The sequence below is a fragment of the Neomonachus schauinslandi genome, chromosome 9, assembly GCF_002201575.2.
Source record: "Neomonachus schauinslandi chromosome 9, ASM220157v2, whole genome shotgun sequence".
In the NCBI taxonomy this organism is placed as follows: Eukaryota; Metazoa; Chordata; class Mammalia; order Carnivora; family Phocidae; genus Neomonachus; species Neomonachus schauinslandi.
Genome location: NC_058411.1, coordinates 82,719,617 through 82,739,713, shown reverse-complemented (window position 1 = coordinate 82,739,713; position 20,097 = coordinate 82,719,617). Strand labels below are relative to the sequence as shown.

General features: G+C 57.7%; 3 protein-coding genes across 3 annotated transcripts in view; all 3 read right to left on the bottom strand.

Moving 5' to 3' along the window:
* Positions 1 to 392: 392 nt before the first annotated feature.
* On the bottom strand, positions 393 to 12,425 carry PLA2G4B (phospholipase A2 group IVB). The gene is made up of 20 exons (XM_021695617.2): positions 12,364 to 12,425; positions 10,802 to 10,874; positions 10,374 to 10,510; positions 10,118 to 10,249; positions 9,719 to 9,759; positions 9,489 to 9,531; positions 9,181 to 9,235; positions 8,711 to 8,841; positions 8,367 to 8,450; positions 8,052 to 8,089; positions 7,078 to 7,213; positions 6,350 to 6,486; positions 5,921 to 6,143; positions 5,676 to 5,793; positions 5,242 to 5,379; positions 4,943 to 5,047; positions 4,603 to 4,782; positions 4,102 to 4,268; positions 2,882 to 3,068; positions 393 to 2,799 (listed from the first exon to the last, which is right to left on the bottom strand). Exons 1-20 carry the CDS (start codon positions 12,370 to 12,372, stop codon positions 2,585 to 2,587), a joined length of 2,349 nt encoding a protein of 782 aa, XP_021551292.1. The 5' UTR covers positions 12,373 to 12,425; the 3' UTR covers positions 393 to 2,584.
* Positions 12,426 to 13,825: 1,400 nt separating this feature from the next.
* Positions 13,826 to 20,055, bottom strand: JMJD7 (jumonji domain containing 7). Its single transcript, XM_021695633.2, has 8 exons — positions 19,957 to 20,055; positions 16,017 to 16,170; positions 15,689 to 15,942; positions 15,262 to 15,318; positions 14,669 to 14,764; positions 14,399 to 14,475; positions 14,011 to 14,170; positions 13,826 to 13,914 (listed from the first exon to the last, which is right to left on the bottom strand). Exons 1-8 carry the CDS (start codon positions 20,018 to 20,020, stop codon positions 13,826 to 13,828), a joined length of 951 nt encoding a protein of 316 aa, XP_021551308.1. The 5' UTR covers positions 20,021 to 20,055.
* Positions 16,115 to 20,097, bottom strand: part of MAPKBP1 (mitogen-activated protein kinase binding protein 1) — a 54,098-nt gene continuing 50,115 nt past the window's right edge. Inside the window, exon 32 of the mRNA XM_044918364.1 lies at positions 16,115 to 16,170. The gene's annotated coding sequence lies outside the window, so the exon portion shown is untranslated. The remainder of the gene's footprint in view (positions 16,171 to 20,097) is intronic.

Sequence of the window (20,097 nt, the reverse complement as noted above, 5' to 3'; positions counted from 1 at the left end):
ATGGTCAGATAGGCTCCACCCAGAGACAGTGATATTCAGGTCATGTCCTCAGGCTGCTGCGAGCCCCAGGTGGGAATCCCTTCTTGTTCCTCCCAGTCTCTCGGGGTTCCTGGCTTCTTTCCTCACACTGTCTCTGGTCCCCTGGGAGCTGAGTCTGTCCTTCCAGAATCCCAAGGGGATCTTGAGTGTCTTCAGGATCTTCTCCAGACTAAGCCTCTCTTAGCCCATCTGCATTCAGCCTTCTAGGAGGCAGGGGTGCGCTGGGGGACCTGCCCGAGTGCTGGGCCCGCACTGCGCACCACGTGGGCAAGGCTTGGTGCGTACCACAGCCTCCTGGAGCAGGCACATCAGTCTGTTTGGGCTGCTTTTAACAAAACTATCACAGACTGGGTGGGTAACATTTATTTCTTACAGTTCTAGAGACTGGGAAGTCCATCAAGGCGCCACCAGATTGGGGGTCTGGTAAGAGTCTTCTTCTGGGTCGTGAGTGGTGCCCTCTCACCGTGTCCTCACTTGGTGGAAGGGGCCAGGTTGTTCTCTGGGGTTTTTGTAAGGGCTCACCCTCATCACCTCATCACCTCCCAGTGCCGTCCCCTTGGTATTAGGATTTCCACAGAGGGATTTGGGGATAGACATGAACATGCAGGGAGGCTGCCGGCTGCAGAGGGCCTACCACCGGGGCCAGCACTGACCACTGTTCTTTTGCTCTGCAGCCCACAGTCTGAGCCTGGAGCTCCCAGCCAGACCCGTGGGCTTCCCAGCTGCACACGCTGCTGAGAGAGTGCCCAGCACCGCCAGCCCGCTCAGGTAGGGCCCATGGCTATGTGGGCAGGTGGGAGTCCTGAGCCCCATAACTGGCACAGCTGCTGCCCTCTCAAGCCTGAGATCTGGAGACTCAGCCCTAAGCTGCTAGGGTATGAACTAACCCCCGTATTTGAGACCCTCAGCCATAGAAAATCCTAGCACCCACCCCATCGGGTACAAAGCTCTGCTCAGAGTCCAGGCCCTGAGGTTCCCTCTCCCCACAGATTCCATGGCTGTCCCCCGACTTCCTCACTGAGGGAGACGCCCGTGAGTGCCGACGGCCAGCCACAACCCTTGGGGTTCCTACAGGCTGCAGGCCCTGCCCCAGCACCTGCCCCCGGCTCCCACTGCCTTTCCTGCCCCAGCCAGGCCCAAGGTAAGGACGGCCCAGGCGCCCACACAGCGCTCACTCCTCGGCCTCCTCTTCCAGTCCGACAGAAGACAGGGCCGGCCTGCCCTCGGCCGCCTCTCCTGCTCTCCCCTGCTCCGACGGGAAAGGGGAGCCTTACTGTCCTAGAGCAGGCCAGCAGTCAGGCTGTCACCCGTCCACACCGACTCTCGCAGAGACAGACACCCCGGGTCAGGCCCAAGGAGCACCCGGGAGGGCGGCCATGGCTGTGGTCTCTGGCAGCTACGCAAGCCCGCTCCCGCAGGGCCCATGGGCTCCATTTGAGAATTCAGATAACATGGTGCTGAATGAATAGGCCTTGTCCTGGATGGTGGCTTCTACGGCTCCCAGGGCCTCCCTTGTTTCCGCTGTGACACTGGCCCATGCCCAGGGCAGGGCCCAAGCATCAGGGGGCCAGAGCAGAGGGGGAGTTCTAAGCGACAGAGAACCCATTCTCTCCCATCCACCCTCCACACACTACGGTCCGTCCTGCAGCTGCCTGTCAGGCAGGTATCTACATCCCCCAGCAAGTTAGGAGGTGGGATGTTTTAAGGGAGGCCAGGCCCTAAGTTCACTCTGCCTCCCTGTTACCCCAACAGGTCTGGGCCCTGAAGCAAACCCTGAGGTGGCAGCAAACCTCAGGGCTACAAACAAGGACAACCTCTAGAGGACCAGCATGGGACTCTGCTACCAGATCCAAAGTCTGGAATGGACGGTTCCTTGTTAAGAGGCAGCCCTCGCCAAGATCACAGCTTGCTGTCGTAGGCCATGTGCGCTTGTCCCCATGGCTCCTCTGATCGCAGGTGTGGCCACCCCTACTGTGGGATAGGAAGCAGCCGTCGGTGGTGGGGGGGGGGGGCAGGGGTGCTGGCTGCCACTGCCTGTGAGTCTGTCCCCTGCACAGGGCGAGGGCTCCAGCAGGGTAGATGGGACCTGCTCGCTAGCTCTGTAGGGGGCCAGTCCTTGTTCTGTGTAACCAGGAGCCCAGCATGACCTGTCCTTTCTTGGCAGCAAGGACAGATCATCTGGTCCCACCTCACATTTATATGAGCCTCTGTGATACATAAACCGCTCTATTTCACTCGGTACAGTTACTCAAGGTAGCAACGGGGAAGGGCACATGGCTTTGAGCGCTTCTGCAAATAGGGTCAATACTGCTTTGGGCTCAAGCGCTCGTCCCCCAGGCCTACCTCAGCGACCCCAGAGCCCCCTGAATGTTCTCCTTGCTTTTAAGATGCTCAAGGTCCCCGCATGTGGATGTGGCGAGATTGCTGGGGGCTGCGGGGCCCTCCAGGCCCCAGGGGCTCCGGAACGCCGGGGGGAGGAAACTCGCCCTGTTCGCCTGGAGCTTCTGGGGGTGAGTGTGGCGGGCGGCAGGGGAGCCCCACGCCCTCACTGGGCCTGGTGCCGCCCGCGCCTCCGCTGCACGGCGCCCCGCAGCGCCTCCAGCAGCCGCTCCCGGTTGTTGCAGATGTTGTAATGGGTCAGGCGGAGCAGCTTGTCCGTGTCCTCCGGGCTGTAGGTCAGCTTCGAGTAGTGGTAGGGGGAGTCGGAGGAAGACAGGTTCACTTCCCCGGCCGCCTTCTCCTCAGGGGAGCGCGGGATGCCTGGGGGAGAGCGTGGAGCTGAGGCTGGGGGTCCCCTGTGGAGAGGCATGAAGGCTGGAGGGGGGAGGACAAGGGCGCTCACCAGGGGCCGAGTACTCGCGGAAGGAGCCATCCACCAGAGGGAAGTGCAGCACAGCCGGGGCGTCGGGGCAGGCTGGATCCAGAAACAAGTGGCACTCGTGAGGCTGGCGCTGCTCCTCAGGGCTGGGGGAGATGGGCGGGAAAGGGATGCCCTGCTCCTGGCACAGCTGGCCCAGGAGCTGCAGCGGCTGCGTGGCAGGGAGAGGGTGTCAGAGGGCGGGGCTCCCCTGTGTCTCCAACACTGGGCCAGCTGAAGCTGGAGGACAGCTGAGACACGGGGGACTCAGTGCCCAGATGCCAAATCCGACCCAGGCAGCCCCACAGGGCCAGGCCAGACGTGGGAAAGTGCTCGAACCCTGACAACCTCTCTGCTGCAGCTCCTTTGACCTCTGCAGCGAGGGGCTGCTAACAACTCCCAGGTTCTGTAGGAAACTTCACTGCACCAACACAAAAACTCACAGCACAGGGTTCCAGAGGTCTCGGACCAAATGGGGGTAGCAGGGACCCCAAATATAAAATACACTTAAAAACATCTCCCTGTCTCACTGATATGAGGAATTCTTAATCGCAGGAAACAAACTGAGGGTTGCTGGAGTGGGGGGTGGGGTGACTGGGTGATAGACACTGGGGAGGGTATGTGCTCTGGTAAGCGCTGTGAATTGTGCAAGACTGTTGAATCTCAGATCTGTACCTCTGAAACAAATAATGCAATATATGTTAAAAAAAAAAAAAAAGTAGCAGGAGAGGAAGAATGAAGCAGGGGAAATCGGAGGGGTAGACGAACCATGAGAGACGATGAACTCTGAAAAACAAACTGAGGGTTCTGGGCGGGAAGGGGTTGGGAGGATGGGTTAGCCTGGTGGTGGGTATTGAGGAGGGCACGTTCTGCATGGAGCGCTGGGTGTTATGCACAAACAACGAATCATGGAGCACTACATCTAAAACTAATGATGTAATGTATGGGGATTAACATAATAAAAAATAAAAAAATAAATAAAAAAAAAAACCCATCTCCCCGTCACTGTAACTTCCCCTGGTGGTAAATTCACAGGAGCCACAATTCATAGGATGCCATTCCCATGGTGTCCCTGTCTCAGCCTCTCAGGGAAGCTGGACCAGATCCTGGACTCTAAGGTAGATGTCCCTGGAGGCAAGAGCCAGGATGTCAGGCCAGGCCTGGGGTCACCACTGCCTCTCTAGCCTGCCCCCGCCCCAGCCCACCTGAAAGGCTCCTCCGAGGTTGTAATCCAGCGACAGGATGAGGTCCACATCCCGTGTGGGCCGCAGGAGGGGCGGGAAGCTGGTGTTGATAAGGTAGCCAACATCCAGCAGACAAAGGTGGGGCTCTGCAGGTGTCAGCTGGTTGGGGAGCCCATCCAGTTTGGTGGCTGGGAAGGTCAAGGGGATGGGGTGAAAAAGCAGCTATCATTGGTGCCGAGGCCTCCAGACCCCTCTAGCCTAACGCTAGCTCCTTGCTAGTGGTAGAAGCCAACCCTGCCCTCTGCTCCCTGACCTCTCCTGCCAAAGTAGCCCTGCCACTTCCCAAGACCCCACAGATGGGGTCCACACTATAAGGAGAGGAAAAAGGGTTGCCGGGCTAGGCAGCCCAGTGAACTAAGCTCAAAGGAGCTTGGGGGAATGGAGGGTGGGGGTGTCTGGACCAGGGACCCAGGTGGCCATGGGCAGACCTTGGAGAACTGGGACCAGGGAGAGAAAAGATACCTTTCCAGGCGGAAAAGTAAGGATGATGGAAATAGTCCTTGTGGAAATGGAGACCTCGCAGGAAATTGTGGGTGGCCTGGGCCAGTGGGCGCCGTGTCAGAAGGTCAGTGAAAAACTCAGCAATCCTGCCGGCCCCTGTGGGAGTCTCTTCTATCTTCAGAAGAGGGACCTGCTCCTTGTCTGCACAGTCAAGAAAGGGGAAAGTGGAGCATCTTTTAGGAAAGGGGGACCCCTGAACTTTTACCCTAGCTTCTGTGGACTCCCAAAGGCCACCGGACCATCCCCCAAGGTTCCCTAGTGGCTGTCTCTCCAGCTCCTTCCAAGGAGCCCAGGAACCTACCCAGGTTGGCCCGATCCTGTGCCCAGCGGTCCCAGAACTGGCTAGGCTCTGAGGCCCAGTATAAGCTGTCCTGGAGGTTGGCTGCATACAGGTTGCTCCAGATACCTGAGAAGGAGACATGAGGAGAACAGAGGTGACCAGAGGGGGAGAGTTTCCCACCCCATCACAACCTGACCCTTCCCCGCAGCCCATCCTAGACCAGGAAACATCCCCGTGACTGAGCAGAGAGGTGGAGTTCCCCAGGCGCATTCTCCCCACTACCCCCGCTTCCATAACCTTCCAGCCCCCCCACCCCTCACCTTCAAGGAAGCAGATTCGGGACTCAGGAAGCCGCTTGGTCAGGCGCCCCATGAAGAACTCGGAGCCAAAGAGCTCAGAGGGGATGAAGGCGCCATACTTGGGAAAGCCAACCTCATAGGGGGAGAACTCGCACCACTCTGTGAGGAGACGACACAGCTTCACGGTGGGATTCAGACCCCCAGCACCCTCAAACACCACAGGCGTCACATCAGGGCAGCCTGGCGACCTGGAGGCTTAGGCTGGGTGCAGGCACCCTGAGGATGGACCTAACCCCCTCCCGAAGCCTGAGTGACTCTGGGAGGATGACAGTCTCTGGAAAGCATGGGACCTGGCCCCGAAGGGGTGGGTGTAACACCCATCTCCTACACACAGGCCCAGTTCTCCCTCACCCTGCCAGCACGAGAGCGCAGCTCTCAACTCCAGGGCTACTCACCTCCAAATTCAAAGGTGGTCAGGTTCTTTTCCTTGGTGTTAAGGGCACAGTAGATGGGCAGAGGGTTCTGGCCGTGACTCAGGGCCTCCCGCTGGGCTGAGAGTGTGTGGTCATGGGGCTGGTGGGCGGAGAGGATTTGAACCTAAAGCTGTGGCTTTCTGGTGCCTGAGACCTTTGCCAGACCCCTGTTGCCCAGGGCTGCTCCCCACCTTCAGACCATGCCCTGGCCACACCCCTCCCCGCACCTCATCGTGCAGCAGTGCCTCGCAGATGAGGGCCCACAGGTCGGTGAAGCAGGTCGGGTGGCCCTGGCGGGCACGCTCAGCCAGCTCCTGCCAGAACCGCTGGAGCTGGCTGGGGGCTAGCACGCCCAACTTGCTCTTGGTCACCTGTGTCTTCAGTGTCGCGGTGGGCCCTGCCAGGTCCTTCTGAGACCATTCTGGGTCCTCGTAGAGGTTGGCCAAAGCCCTGGGAAAAGCCGAAGCCCAGGGGGTCATTGTATACCGTGGGCTCTCTATCCTAGGACAACAGTCTAGCAGGCACCTCCCAGTGGTCCCATTGAGCGGGTTTCCCTCTGGCACATCCTTTCTCCCAGCTCTCCCAACTGGGTCAGAGGCACTGAGCCTTACCACTGCCACCCCCAGACTCCTGCACTCAACCTGCAGCCAGCTCACCAGGTGGAGCCCGAGGCCCCTGTGATGTAGGAGATGCAATCCAAGAGACCCAGCTCCCTCAGTCCAGCCAGCTGCCCATAGAGGGAAACCATCGCCCGGATCCCACCACCGGTGGCCATAACAGCTACCACGGGGATCTGGAAGACAGAAGAGCCAGGCCAGTCAACAGCTGATCAGGGCTCTTGGAACCAGTGCTGGTCAGGCCTGCTGAGGAGGATCTAATCAGAAGTAGCCTCTCAAGGGTTGGGCTTGTCTGCTTTTAAGAACTCTAGGAAAAATGGCCAAGTACAAGACCTCATCTCCTCACCCCTAGCCCAAGGAGTCTCATAATCACTTTCTGGAAGCCCCACGGCCACCTCAAAAGTCTCCCACACAGCCCCCCCTTTCCCTCTTGGAAAGAGATGCCCCGGGCCGGCGGGCAGCCCTCAGCCCACACATCTCACTTGATCAGTCAGATTGGACCCAAGTCCCAAAACCTGGACCAGGCCAAGAATCAAGAAACAAGAAGGAAAGCTAGCCCGGGGGCGGCCGGGGGGGGCAGTTACAAGCTCCAGGTGCCTCGTGCAGTGCTCTGCATCTGATGGCATCGGGCGCCCGAAAACATCACGTGAGAGGGAAGCAGAGCAGGGCCAGGCAGATAGGAGGTGGCCGCACTCTGCTCTGGTGAAGAAACAATCATTCAGCTCTGGGCCCGAGTAAGCCTATCCCATGCAGCCCGGCCCACAGACCTCGTCCTCCTGCAGGTCATCATCCAGCTGCAGGGCCTGCTTCAGGGCTCTGGCCACCACCTGTTTCCTCCTGCTCAGGAAGGCCTGCTCCTCGGCACAGGGGCCACAGCCCAGCCGCACCGCCAGCTCCCTCGGTCTGCGGGGGAGAAGGAAGGGACCATGAGGCAGCTCCCGGCCTCATCACAGAAAAGGAAGCTGGGTCTGCCTCCCCTGAGAAACCCACTGCCAACTCTCCAGAGTCTCCCCGCCCCTCACCCCTGCCAGGACTGAAGCGTCAGGCATGGATGTGAGGGGGAGGAGGTGAACCTGGACCCTTGCGGGAACACAGGGAATACAACAAAGTGGATTCACGGGACCAGAAATGCTGGTGCCTTAAAAGGCCCCTCTGGGGGCGCCTGGGTGGCCCAGTTGTTAAGCATCTGCCTTCGGCTCAGGTCGTGATCCCAGGGTCCTGGGATTGAGCCCCGCATCGGGCTCCTCGCTCCGCGGGAAGCCTGCTTCTCCCTCTCCCACTCCCCCTGCTTGTGTTCCTCTCTCGCTATGTCTCTCTCTGTCAAATAAATAAAATCTTTAAAAATAAATAAATAAATAAATAGGCCCCTCTGGGGTCCCAGGTTGCACATAGGCCCCTGGGTGGGTCCCACCACCACAGATCTACTTCTCCACTCTGAGCTTTGCTCCCTCCCCCACCCATAAATAACTCCAGAAGAGACAAGAAACAGTGCTCCCACCTCTTTGTGGTGAGACGTTAGTTTCGCAGACATGTGAAGAAGGGCCATGGTGGGTGACTCCTCTTGTCTCAGGGAGATTACCTAAGGTGCACCCACAATGGCTGCCACCCAAAAGGATCGAGATTTCTCTCCTCTGGTAGTTCCCTTGCCCTCGCTCTGCCTTAATCTCAAGCTCAGGTAGCAACCTGCTTCCTCCCCCCCCCCCCCCCCCCCCCCCCCGCTTCTCCCAGGCCCAGCTCTCACCCTTCTTCTTTTCTCAGCTCCACCCTCATCAGGGGTTCCTGGAAACCATGAACACCAGTCACAAAAGTCAGCCACCATGTTCCTCTCATGCCGGCCCAAGCCACACCCTGTGATGCCCCCCCATGCTCCCTTGGGCCTTTGGCCATCTCCACAGGGGCAAGGCCTGAGGCTCGAAGGCAGGGCTGCTCAGAAGACCCCCTCTCCCCAGAGCCTGGCCCAAAGACTGCAGCTCCTACCAAAGCAGGCCAGTCCTGCAAGGCCTAGGGCCCAGCCCGACCCATGCTTCTGGCATTCTTCCTCTGGGTGATCAAGTACCTGGGACGTAGGGAAGACAAGCCTCACCACTTGGCCAGAGGGCAAGGCCCTTAGGGGCACCTTCAGTTGCTCTTGAGGGGCATCCTGCAGGGAGGACGAAAGAAGACCTCAGAAGACCTCAGAAGACCCTTCCGCAAGGACCTCGCCCATTGCCCCGGGGAGTGACAAAGCGGCAGGAAGAGGGCTAGGAGGCCAACTTCGACCCCATCCTCTTCCCAGGATGCCTGATTCTGCCAGAGTGATGGGGCGAGGGGCTCAGCATGAGCAGAGGGACCAGCTAGGAGGAAGTGGGGAGGGAGAAAGACCCTGCAGGCCCCGCCTCGTATGACGGAGCAGCACACTACCTGCAGAAGAATACCCAGTTCCTGCTCCCAGCAGGCCGGGCAATGGAAGCAGAAGGGGTCAGCACCCACGGAGGCCTCATGTTGACCCTCACAGGACCCAGGAACCACAAGCTGAACTCTGCCCTCTGACTCTGGAAACAGGAACCAGAGCAGAGTGGCTGCGAATAAGGTCTTGGTCCACAGAGGCCCAAGGCAGTCTCGCATAAGGGGCCTGAGGGGCACTTCCCTCCCACCACGAGGGAAGACTGGCAAAGGCCCAGGCTGGGAGATGGAGCCCCAACCACAGCCACTCTGAGGACTAAGGGGACACGCTCAAGTCCTGGGGAGCCCCAGCATGGATTTGCCCCTAACCTCGACTGCTGCCTAGGAGAGCTGAGGGCAGCTAATAGAAGGTCCCATCCAGGGTCCCCATAGAAAGGGGAAGACCAGGGCGGAGGGCTAGGGGCTATCCCAGTAGGTTGGGGACTTACGCTTCTGGTCCCCTGCCTCCTCCAGTCGAACATGCAAGCAGGAGAGCTCCCGGGCCTGAGTCATTAAGAAAGCCCCTCAGACTCACACGCCTCCCCTGTTAGAGGCCCCCACCCTCCCAGTACCCTGGTTTTGGTCCTCAGCACTTTATTACATTGGCCCTGAGTCACCAAACATTTGCTTGAGGTTGTATCCTCTTGAAGAACTGAAATCCCAGGGCCCCCCAACTCAGTTCTACCCCTGAATCCCCAACAGGGGCCCACGCTTCAGGCCCAGGAAAGAGGGCATGAGGGAGGGGTTCTGGACTCACCACCAGGATGCCATTGCTGACAAGCTGCTCAGCACAGTCTGTCCTGAAAAAGCCACCAGTGACCCTCATCGCAAGTCCAGCTTTCCAGGCTCTCACCCCTCAAGGAGGGAAGGCCACCCCCCAATCACTGGGTGTCTCCCAGGGGAGGCTGTCAGCTCTGGGTGTGCTGGGCTCTGTCCTTCCCCAAGAAACACTCCCACCCAGGAATCACCCCATCACCCCTGACTCACAATCTCTGCAGCCGAAATTCAACTTCTAGCCGCTCCTCACCCTGGAGAAATAAAGCAGCAAGTTAGAACAGGTGAGGAGTGGGTGTGTAGATTTCAACGCAGACGCCAGCAGGGGCTCCTGGGGCCCCAAAGGCGGGGAGAGCCAATGTCCATCTCCAGGTTTCTCTGTCCACCTTCTCTGGGTGGCTCCTAGAAAGCTGTTCTTGGCTTAAGGGCCAAGAAAGAGGGTTGGGGATGGGACTGTTCCTCAGTGACAGCAGCTCCTGGCTGCCCGTAGCCTCTGCAATGCTGGGGAAGCCTGGACCAGCCACTAGAGAAGAGGGCCATGTGCCCAGCCCCCCTCCAAAGCACCTCCCCTCCCGGAGCTAAGGCCCACCGCTACCCTGGGCACAGCCTTGCCTGAGGGTTCAGTGAGAAGCTCTCTCGGCGCAAGTCCCCAGCCTGCAAAGTCCCCAGGTCAAATAGCACTGACAACATGGCGTCATCGCTGGTCAGAAGATCCTGGTCAAAGACTTGCAGCTGCAAGACATTCTGGAACAGAAGAGAGTGAGGAGTTGCAGGAAGGAGGAGTGGAGTAGGAAGGTGAGTGGGGCCAGGGCACGGAACGAGGGCTGGCAGGGACGGCGGGCAGGGCAGGGCCTGACACCTGGCCCACCTTGAGCTGGCTGTGGATTCGGAAGCGAAAGCTCTGATTCCAGACGGGGTTTCTGCTGTTCTTGACCGCGCGTGTCTGGAGCCTGTGGCTAGAGGCTGTGGGCAGCCACAGCCTCACATAGCAGTCAGAAGGGGTCACTGCGGGAAGGAGGAACCCGTGCCTGCTGATGGCCAACAGCCCGACCCAGCCCAGCTGCCCAGAGTCCATGCCCTTCCATCCCAGGCAGCCCTGGGAGGCCTAGAGACCCATGGAATGGGGCTAGGTCGGGAGGCAGGAGGAGAGGCTGGGGCGCTAGCCGACATTCCCCCCAGCACCTCTTGGCACCCTCTCTAGGACCCCCTGCACGCCCAGCCCGAGTCTCTTCCCACTGGCCCTGTCCCACTGAGCCCAGCTACAATACCACTGTCCTCCCTGGGCCCAGCACTCACCTAGGTCCTTCGAGGGCAGGCCATGGGCCTGCAGGACACGAATGGTGAGCAGGCAGGTCCCAGGAAACTTTGCCTGCAGAGGACGGAGAGGACAGGCTTGCTGCAGGCTGCTGAGCCCAAAGGAGACAAGGCAAGCCCAAAGAGGCCAGGGTGACCCATCCAGGACTAATCCTGAACCAAAGGGACCGGCCCTGCCCCGCACCCCATCAGTCCTGAATGGGAAGGCGGCTACGGGAGCTCCTGACGATGCCTGCCAACACTTACCCAGCACTCCAGGCTGGCGTTGGTCCAAGGGCTTTATATGTATGTTAATTTCTTTAATCACACAACCACCCTATGTGTAGGGACTACTTATTATAACCCATCCCACAAGGAAACAGAAGCAGAGAAAGGCTAGTCACTTGCCAGAGGTCCAGAGCCAGGACTGGACCAGGCTGGCTCTCAATCCCACGCTTATCTGCTTCCAGTTCCTACTAGGGTGTCTTTCAGTCTTTCCACCCCACATCCCCAGCTAACCCTTGCTAAGCAGCCTGGAGGCTGGCCTTGGGTGGCAGGAGGCCTGGGGGCATATACGGCTACAGAGAGAGGGGAAGAAGCACGGTAAGGGGTAAAAGCAGGGTAAGACCCAGCCTGGTCTTGGGCCCCTTGGTGGGGCTGCTCCCCTGGTTAAGCAGCTTAAATGGAGGCCTGATCCAGTTAAGCAAACCCTCTATTTGGAGAAGCAGGAGTGGAGAGCACAGACTTCGTTTTCAGACAGCCTCCCCACCCCTGGCCGGGAATCATTTCTGGAAATGGGCCCTCTGCCTGAGTAGGAACAGCAGTTAGCAGCTCACACCACCCACAGGTTTTCAAGTCCTCCAGGTGCTACAAGGTCGGGCTAAAGAGGGTCCCCAGGCGGGTCCATCCAAACCCACGAACATGGATCTGGGGATATAAACCATGACAAATGTGCCAGAGAAACCTGTACCAACTATTCCTTTTGGCCTTCAGCCCTGCCTCAGAAGGGTCCTGATGGCTGGAGTCCAGGGGCAGGGCTGGGGAAATTCATCTGGCAGTGTCCGCCCTGGGGCCCCCACACTCCAAGCAATTGAGTCGGGACCACTGGAGCAGCTACTTCCCGGGAGCCTGAGTTCTCAGGGCCCGATCCATGGGGCCAGGAACTCTGCCTGGAGCCCATCTCTAGGGCAGGACGCCCTGGTCCGATGCGGGCAAACTCCCCTCTCTACACCTGGAGACACCCACAGCTCCCCTTAAGAAACAGCAATAACTGGGGGCGGGGGGGGGCACCTGGGTGACTCAGTTGGTTAAGCATCCAACTCTTGATTTCGGCTCAGGTGAGATCCAGCCACGGAGCCCCATATGTCAGGCCCCACGTGTCAGGCTCCGTGCTCAGTGGGGAGTCGGCTTGAGATTCTCTCCTTCTGTGGCCCCTACCCCCGCCCCACAAGTGTACTCTCTCTCAAAGCAACAAGTTTTTATAAAATAAAAAAAGAAATAGCATTAACCGGGCCCCAGGAGGACCAAGTGTCAGAGTGGGGGCCCAGCTCCCTAGCAGGTCTTACCAGAGCCATGAGGCTGTCCGTCCTCAGGAGCCACAGAGGGCAGGCAGTGGATGCAGGACCGAGGGCTGTTGGCTTCTAACCCAGAGCCGGCGAGGCACCACCAGCTGGCCCCAAGCTCCTCCTTGGTCCCTCCCAACTGCCTCCACTCCACCCAAGCCTCACACCCACTCCAGGACAAGCTACCTGCTGAGGCAACAAGGAACCTTAAACCTATATGGAGACTCAGACACCCCTGGGACGGGGGCTCACCACCCACGAAGACCCATTCCCTCCAGCCGTCACCATCAGCACCTACCCCACCCAGCCCTGCTCTCATGCCTGGACCTAGAAGGGCCACTGACATCTAGAAAGCAGGGAGTGGGCCCAGGGCAGCAGCAAGTGGAAGAGCCTGGTCCCCTGTCACAGGGTCTTTCACAACCTCTGGTGCCAGTAGGACAGGAATGCCCAGTCCTGACTGAAGCGCTTGGCCAATCTGAGAGGAGTGCCCCAGGCCCGTCACAACCTGGCAGGGGTGTGGTTTGTTCCACGAAACAGCCCTCCGAAGCGGTGTGCGCAGCTGCCTCCACCCTCGGAGCTGGGTGGCCAGGATGATGAGGCCTCAGGGTGGCATTCGGGGAAGGGGGCTCTTCAACTCTGGGTGGGTGCAGGGAGGGAGGGAGTCTGCGTGCAGAGACCCCTGCCGTGGAGGTGGGCGGCAGGGTTTTCTGTCCCCTCCTACCTGTCCTTGCTGCGGGAGAAGCAGGGGTGACCCTGGGGGCCCCAGACCCCACCAGCTGCCCGGGAGCTGGAGGACAGGCCACAAGGCCAGAGCAAAGCTCGCCACAGCTTTACAGGCTGAGTCGGTGCGGTCGGCTTGCCCTGAGAGGGGCTGCAATGGCTGTCACAGATAGAGGGGTCTTGGCAGCAGAGAGCTCCTCGGGCTCAGGTCTGGACCCAGCCCTCAGCCACAATCAGAGTAACCCTGAAATGTTTACCTGAACCTTCCAGCCCTCACCAGACCACAGAAGGCAACTTCGAGAGGGAGTCTCAGCACACATGAATCACGGTCATTTTTATTGCGCATCTCCCTCCATGCCAGCCCTTCTGGTCCTTAAGGCTCTCTGTCCGGGGCTAACAACACGCCGTGGGGTAGGAAACACCAGCTTCTCTGGTTTCCAGGCAGGACACCAGCGCTCCAAGGTGCTAAGCTGCCCAAGGCCACGGTGGCAGTGAGAGGCGGCGCCGCACCCGAAGCCCCACGCCTCCTCCGGACAGGCTGCTGCCTCGCCTGTGTGGAAACTTCCTGGGAGCCCACACCCAGACCTGTCTGGCACCTCCTGGGCCTCCAGATCACCTCCCCAAATTCTCCAACACTGATCCCAAGCCGAGCTGGGCCGGCAGCCAGCACACTCTGGAAGTGACCTGGCCGGGGAGGGCACGACCTTTCCCACCAGGTGTCGTGGCAATGTTCACCAGGGCTCCATCAGTCGAGGCCCGAGGCCTTAGTAAGGGAGTCAAGCAGCTGGAAGTAACTGTACTTAAGGTCATACTCCATGTCATACCAGTAGTTCACTGTGGGGAAAATGGGAGACCCGAGCATGAAGGTCCCCCTCCTAACCTACTGCCTCCCCAACCCATCCCCCAGCTGCCCTGCGGGCAGCTCCTCACCAGCAATGCAGCCATGAGACTGCTGGACATGGTGGAACCACAGGGCTGGCAGGTAGAGCATCTCACCGGCCTGCACAGTGCAGCAAAGGGCCCGGGCCTGACTGTAACTGGGGTACCGGGCCAGATCTGGAGCCAGTGGGTCCAGTGGGATCCAGGGTACCTGGGGACACAATGGATGCCAGGGAGCAGGCCCAAAGCCCCCAGGCCCTCCAGCTCTGTGCCTTCCAGAGGGTAACACCACAAGACCCACCCTGTTCAGCACTGGGAGGATCCAGACTCAGGGATCTTTCAGAGCCAGGTGCCATCTCCCCAACTCTACCGTGCCTGCTCCTCAGAGACCAGGTTCTGACCCTTCCCTCTCCCCAGGGCCCAGAAACAAGGCAGACACCTTCTCCGTGGCCTCTTCATCCACCATCTCAAAGGAGCCCTCTTCAGTTAGCTGGTAGGTTGCTGGTGTGTACAGCTCTGAAACCAGAGAAAGGTGTGGGGACACTCAAATGGCCCACGGCTTCTCAGTTCCTCCCACTTGTTCCCTGAGTGCAATGGAAACACTGCGTCCACACCTCAGGCCTGGTGCACCAGGCCACCCAGGGCCCTTGCTGCCCTCCCTCTACCTTGGGCCACCTGCTCTCCAGCCCCTGCAGGCTGAGTCCCATACCATAGGGGATGAAGGGCCGGTCGCTGGGTGGGTGCAGCAGGAAGCGTTTCTCCCCTGAGACCACACAGTAGAGGTTCTCATAGTGGTCCTTATGTACTGCCAATACAAAGAAGGCCCAGGGTTATGAGAGGCAGGGCACAGGAGGGGACAAATGATCACATTCAGGACCCTGCACCCAAGACCGATGTGACAGATGGCATAACAGTAGAGCACAAAGCAGGCCCAAGGGGATGCTGAGGAGCTGGGCAAGCATTCGGCATTTCAGATCTCTGCTCACCAGGGACTTGGTGCTCACCTGGGCTCATGTCTACCTAGAGGGGAATTCAAGCAAACAGCGTTCTCCTGAGTTCACCCCTGACCCAGCTGGCCTTTGGAGAGCTTTCTAGAGACCCAGAAGACACAGTGCCCTCAACCCCCAGTGCCATGGGACCTTCCCCAACCTGAGCTATCGGGAGGCCCTCTGTCGTGTCCAAACCCCAGAATCCCAGAAGAAATCTTAGAGAATAGTCAGTCTAACTTGCATCCAGACCCAACCTTCCACTCTTGGCCTCCTCTTCCCTCCTCCCCCACCTCTGTATTCCTTTGACACCTACAAGATGTCACTGCAGACGCCTCCCCCAGCCAGAAGTTCACAGCATCAGGCATCTTTCCTGTAGGTCAGAGGTAAGAGAGCAAGTCGGGGGGGGGCCATCCTCAAATGCCAGGCTGGGAATAACCACCATAGAGTGATGCTGGACCAAAGCCTAGGGGGGACCAGAGGCTCACAGGGAGCAAACAGGGAGAAAGGGCAGAAGAGGGTGAGCTCCAGAAGGGGCCTCCTCCCCTGGGGGAGAAAGGAGGATAGCAATGTTCAGTAGTTCAATTCAAAGTCATGGCCTGGAGACTTGAAGGTTTAGTGCATAGCTCCTAACCCTGAGGGGCCAAGAGTATGGGCCAAGTCTTCAACAAAGGGAGAAGCAGCAAGCAGAGCTGACTCCTTCCTTCCCATTTCTTCCCTGCCCGCCCGATACCTTCACTCACCCAGTGCCTCGGAGGCCCAGGGCACATGGGACTCTAGATCAGGCAGCAGCTGGGGCAGCTCGGTGGGCAGGTTGGAGCACTGCTTCTGCACGTAGAGGACTCCTGGGTGCTGGGCCTGGCCCTCTAGCACATCCAGCACGAAGCTCAGGGGCAGGCGGCGCTCAGCAGGCATCACAAAGCGGTTCCCTCGTACAGCATCCGCATAACCATCTGGTGTCACAGCCACGCTCACCTCTGTGGAGCCCACTGTGGCTCTGGAGGAAAGGACTTTCAGCCCATACCCAGGTACCACAAAGTACCACCCAACACCCCCCAGGGGAGCCCCCACCTGAGATAGGGGAGGGACCACTTCCGCAGAGCTGGCCAGTGCTGCAGGGCGTTACGGATGATGCAGGGCCTATTGGGGCAGACCCAGTCTCGGTAGAAGTGGAGTGGAGTGGGGGGCTCGTCCAGGTAGGGCACAGCAAGAGGCACACAGAGCTCTGAGAGAAAGAGGGGGGTGGGGGGACTGAAGCCAACAGCACCCAGTTGTGCCCCAGTGCCTACAGAAGAGATGCCCTCCTTGGGCAGGACATACTGTTACCACTGGTAATGCCCACTGATGACCAAGGGACCCTGGACAACCAGGAATTGAAGAATGAGGGAAATTTAAGGGACAAAGAGTGGAGCACCCACAAACACACCAAGCTGGGACATAAGAGTCCACAGGGCCAGGGGATGCTGCTCAGCCCCAAACCCAAACCCTCCCTGAGACCATGTCCGGCCCTGTACAGTGAACCCTCAGCTTTCCCACTCTGCAGTGCCCAACCTCCCGGCAGCCATTAGGGAAGACAGCCATTTGGGAAGGCAGCCATTTAGGCAGGGCAGGGAACTCCAGAATGAGTAGAGCTGAGGCCCCAAGGCCACAGGCTGGTGTGGGTGAGTCAAGACTCTGGAAAGCACCCACCAACAGTGATACTCACCGAGCACCTAGAATGTACTCAGTACTTGATTTGGCCCATGTGGAGGTATCAAGTGATGATCCTACTGTCATCTCAAGAAGATTACAACCTAACTGGGCAGACAGGCTGCCACACAAAACCCTAAGAGGAAAAGTAAGGGCTGAACTATGTTTTTGATCTTACTGAAGAGCATCACTACCCTCAGACACCCAGCGCTACCACGTGCATTTATGCAGGTTGTGCGGTATGCTACCTGCGCAGATGTCTACAGTGGCCCTGTGTCACCTCTCACAAATCTACTCTTTTTGGCTCTTCCTTCTCCTTCACTCAGGTCACCTACTGATGGTCCCGAAATTCTATTGATTCTACCTCCTCGGTCTCTCAAACCACCCCCTCCTTTCCTCTGCTAGTATCTACATTCAGACTACCTTCTCAGGTCTTCAAATGTCACTTCAATGAGGCTTCCTTCCCTGGTGATGCTTTTAAATTGGAACCTGTCCACAACAACCCTACACCCCTTCCCTTTTTTTTTCCTTCTCTCTCCCTTTCGTTCATCACCATGTAACACACTATGTATCTCATTTAGCAAAACTGTTCATTGGTCTCTCTTGCTAGAATAGAATGTAAGCTCCATAAGGGCAGGGACGCAAGCCTGGTTCACCGGTGTATCCCTAGGGCCTAGAATGGTCCCTAACACACAGAAGGGGCTCAGAAATGGTTGAAAAAAGTCTCCAACATCTCCTGGCTGGCTGGTTGCTGCAGTCAACTAACTGGTTTCCTTGGCTTAATTCCATTCCTTCTCAAAGCATCCCTCACCCTGGCCCCAATCATCTTCCTAAAATACAATCTCATCTTGTCATACCCCTAGTTAAAAAAAAAAAAAAAAATCCTTTGATGGTTTATAAATTATAATCCACCCTGGCATGCATTCAAGTCAATACATGATCAGGCCCAACCTACTTTTCCAGTCTGGTTTCCTCCTGTCTGGTGCCGGCCCCTTACCACACTCTCAGGTAGAGCCAAACTTTATTCCTGCTGCTCACTCAGACTGGAATGCCTCTCTCCCGGCTTCTACAAAGGGTACACAGGGCTTGGCTTTTTAGTTTCATCCATGAGATCTAGCCTGAATGTCTTGGCCCCAGTCAGCAACCACTGCACTAATTTTCATCTCTGAGGTCATGCCCTCTCTCTCATGTCAGTCTCCACACCGGTCACCTTTGCTTTGCAGTTGGAAAGTAAATGTCTTTAGATCAAAAATTGGAACTGAGTGGGAAGACCCTGGCGGGCCCAAGAAAACTGAAAAGGAAAGACCCGGCCCATGTGCTTGCTTCGCTGTCCAGAGAGGTACAGTGGAACCTGCCAAGCAGACAAGGGAGCAAGGGGGTGGAACCTGGCAAAGGGCCTTCCCAGTCAGGCCAGCCCACCAACGCAGTGACGTTGGGAAGGTGATTTGGGGGGGGCTCTGTAAATCTCCCTATTGTTCTCACTGGGATGCTTAAAATATGTGGATACTACCATTTGTTTTTCACCTTTTGCATTTTCTGCAATTATTTCAGTTTTACTACCTCCAGTTAAAAGACTTCCTGTCGAGAAGGGCTATTGCTCCCTCCTGAGGCTTCAATGTGAGAGAATTTCAAAAGGAATCCAGACAATTCCTCTGGCCTGACAATTCTGCGAAAAATTTAAGCAACAAAAATACTCGCACGTGTGCAGAAAGACTGCTCCAGGCACGCTGGCCTTTTCGTTGTTCCGTGAACACACCAGGCACACTCCCACCTCAGGGCATCGGCCCCAGTGCCCTCTACCTGCAAGGCTCTTCTCTCAGATGTCTGAGTGGCTCACTCCCTACCCCTCCTTCTTCAAGCCTGTGCTCAAATGCTGCTTTATCAAGGCAGCCTACCTACCCTATCTTACTTAAACTTGGAACCTGCCCTCCCACTCCATACCTGGCCTGAGACCTCTTATTCTGCTTTACTTTCTTTCCCACAACATCTATCTTCTAATCCATTTCTTCTACTGTATAATTAACTCATTTAGTGTGTCCAGGATTAATTGTCTCCTCACCTGGAAGGTAAGGTCATGAAGGCAGACATTTGTTTTATTCAGTGACATATCCTAAACACATTGATCAGAGCTGCACACATTGAGGTGCTCAAAATATTCGCTGCAGCATTAGCAAAACGAAAGACTGCAAATGACCTAAATGCCTATCAATAGTAGGCTGATTCAGTAAATTACCATACTAGTACACAGGAGTGAAAAAGACTGAGGAAGAGGGACATGGGGCGATCTTCAGGATACATAGTGCAGAAAAGTGTGTTTAGCAGGCTACCACTTGTATACAGAAGGAGCTATATAGGCACGCGTGTGTATGTGTGTAGATATAAATTGAGTATTTCTGGAAGGATGCAAACTGGAGCCTAGAATGGGAGGAATGCTTACTTCACATTATAAATCCGTTTTTGTTTTTTTAAGCCACTGCACGTGTTGCTAATTACTAGTAAAACAGAAATGGGAGGGACGGAATCAAAGAGAGAGAAAACTAAAAAACCAAGCAGGGGAGAGGCGCCTGGGTGGCTCAGTCGTTGGGCGTCTGCCTTCGGCTCAGGTCGTGATCCCAGGGTCCTAGGATCGAGCCCTGCATCGGGCTACCTGCTCCGTGGGGGGGCCTGCTTCTCCCTCTCCCGCTCCCCCTGCTTGTGTTCCCTCTCTCGCTGTGTCTCTGTCAAATAAATGAATGAAATCTTTAAAAAAAAAAAAAAAAAAAACAAGCAGGGGAAGAGCCAGGAATTACTTCTACAGCTGCCTACAATTCTCCCAAAGCTCTGCACCAGCTCAGGGAAGTCTGTTCCTGAATAAAGCGTTCCAAGCAAAGGATTCAGAAAGGGAGCATCCGACCATCTTAAAACTTAGCGACAGGAAAGGCTGGGAAGGGCAACAGACTGCCCCATTATTCAGGACGGGCTGACTGTGGGAAACACACCAGGAGGAAGACTGGCCCGGGCCCTGGGAGTAAAGCGAAGAGTCACCCCAGAAAGCCACGAGGACACGGGAGCAGAGGAGCAGGACACCCAGCACGGGGGTGAGGGCGGGGGTGGGGCAGAAGAGTGATCGAAGAGGGGCCAGCAACGAATCAGGTGCACGAGCTTCTGCGCTCCTTGGGGACACGAACTAGAGGGAACCGTGGCGTCTGTCGGCGGCCCAGGAGGGTCAGGGCGCACCCGACTCGGGGCGCCGGTTCCCCGCATGCCCAAGGCCCCGCCCGCGTCCTGAGGCTGCCCGGCGGTCGACGCGAGGCCGCCGCAGGCTCCGGGGGAACCCACTCACCCCTTGCGGCGGCCGGGAATTCTCGTAACTCCCTCCGCACGGCGTCCATAGCCGCCTCCGCCATGACGCCGCCGCCGGGGCGAGACCACGCGTCCGCCCTTGAAGACTCCGCCTCAAGACCCCGCCCCCGCCGGGCCCCGC

Bases quoted from the DNA above. Each gene is read 5' to 3' on its own strand.
- PLA2G4B (XM_021695617.2), bottom strand. The intron at 9,532-9,718 runs GTGAGTCAGGGG...TGGCTTTTTCAG, and splicing joins GAATTTCGGCTGCAGAGATT to GACAGACTGTGCTGAGCAGC. The intron at 5,380-5,675 runs GTGAGTAGCCCT...GTCTCCTCACAG, and splicing joins GACCACCTTTGAATTTGGAG to AGTGGTGCGAGTTCTCCCCC.
- JMJD7 (XM_021695633.2), bottom strand. From the start codon at position 20,020: ATGGCGGAGGCGGCTATGGACGCCGTGCGGAGGGAGTTACGAGAATTC. The intron at 15,943-16,016 runs GTGGGGGCTCCC...CCTTTCCTCCAG, and splicing joins TGGTCCCTCCCCTATCTCAG to AGCCACAGTGGGCTCCACAG. The intron at 15,319-15,688 runs GTGAGTGAAGGT...TCTGACCTACAG, and splicing joins CTGGGCCTCCGAGGCACTGG to GAAAGATGCCTGATGCTGTG.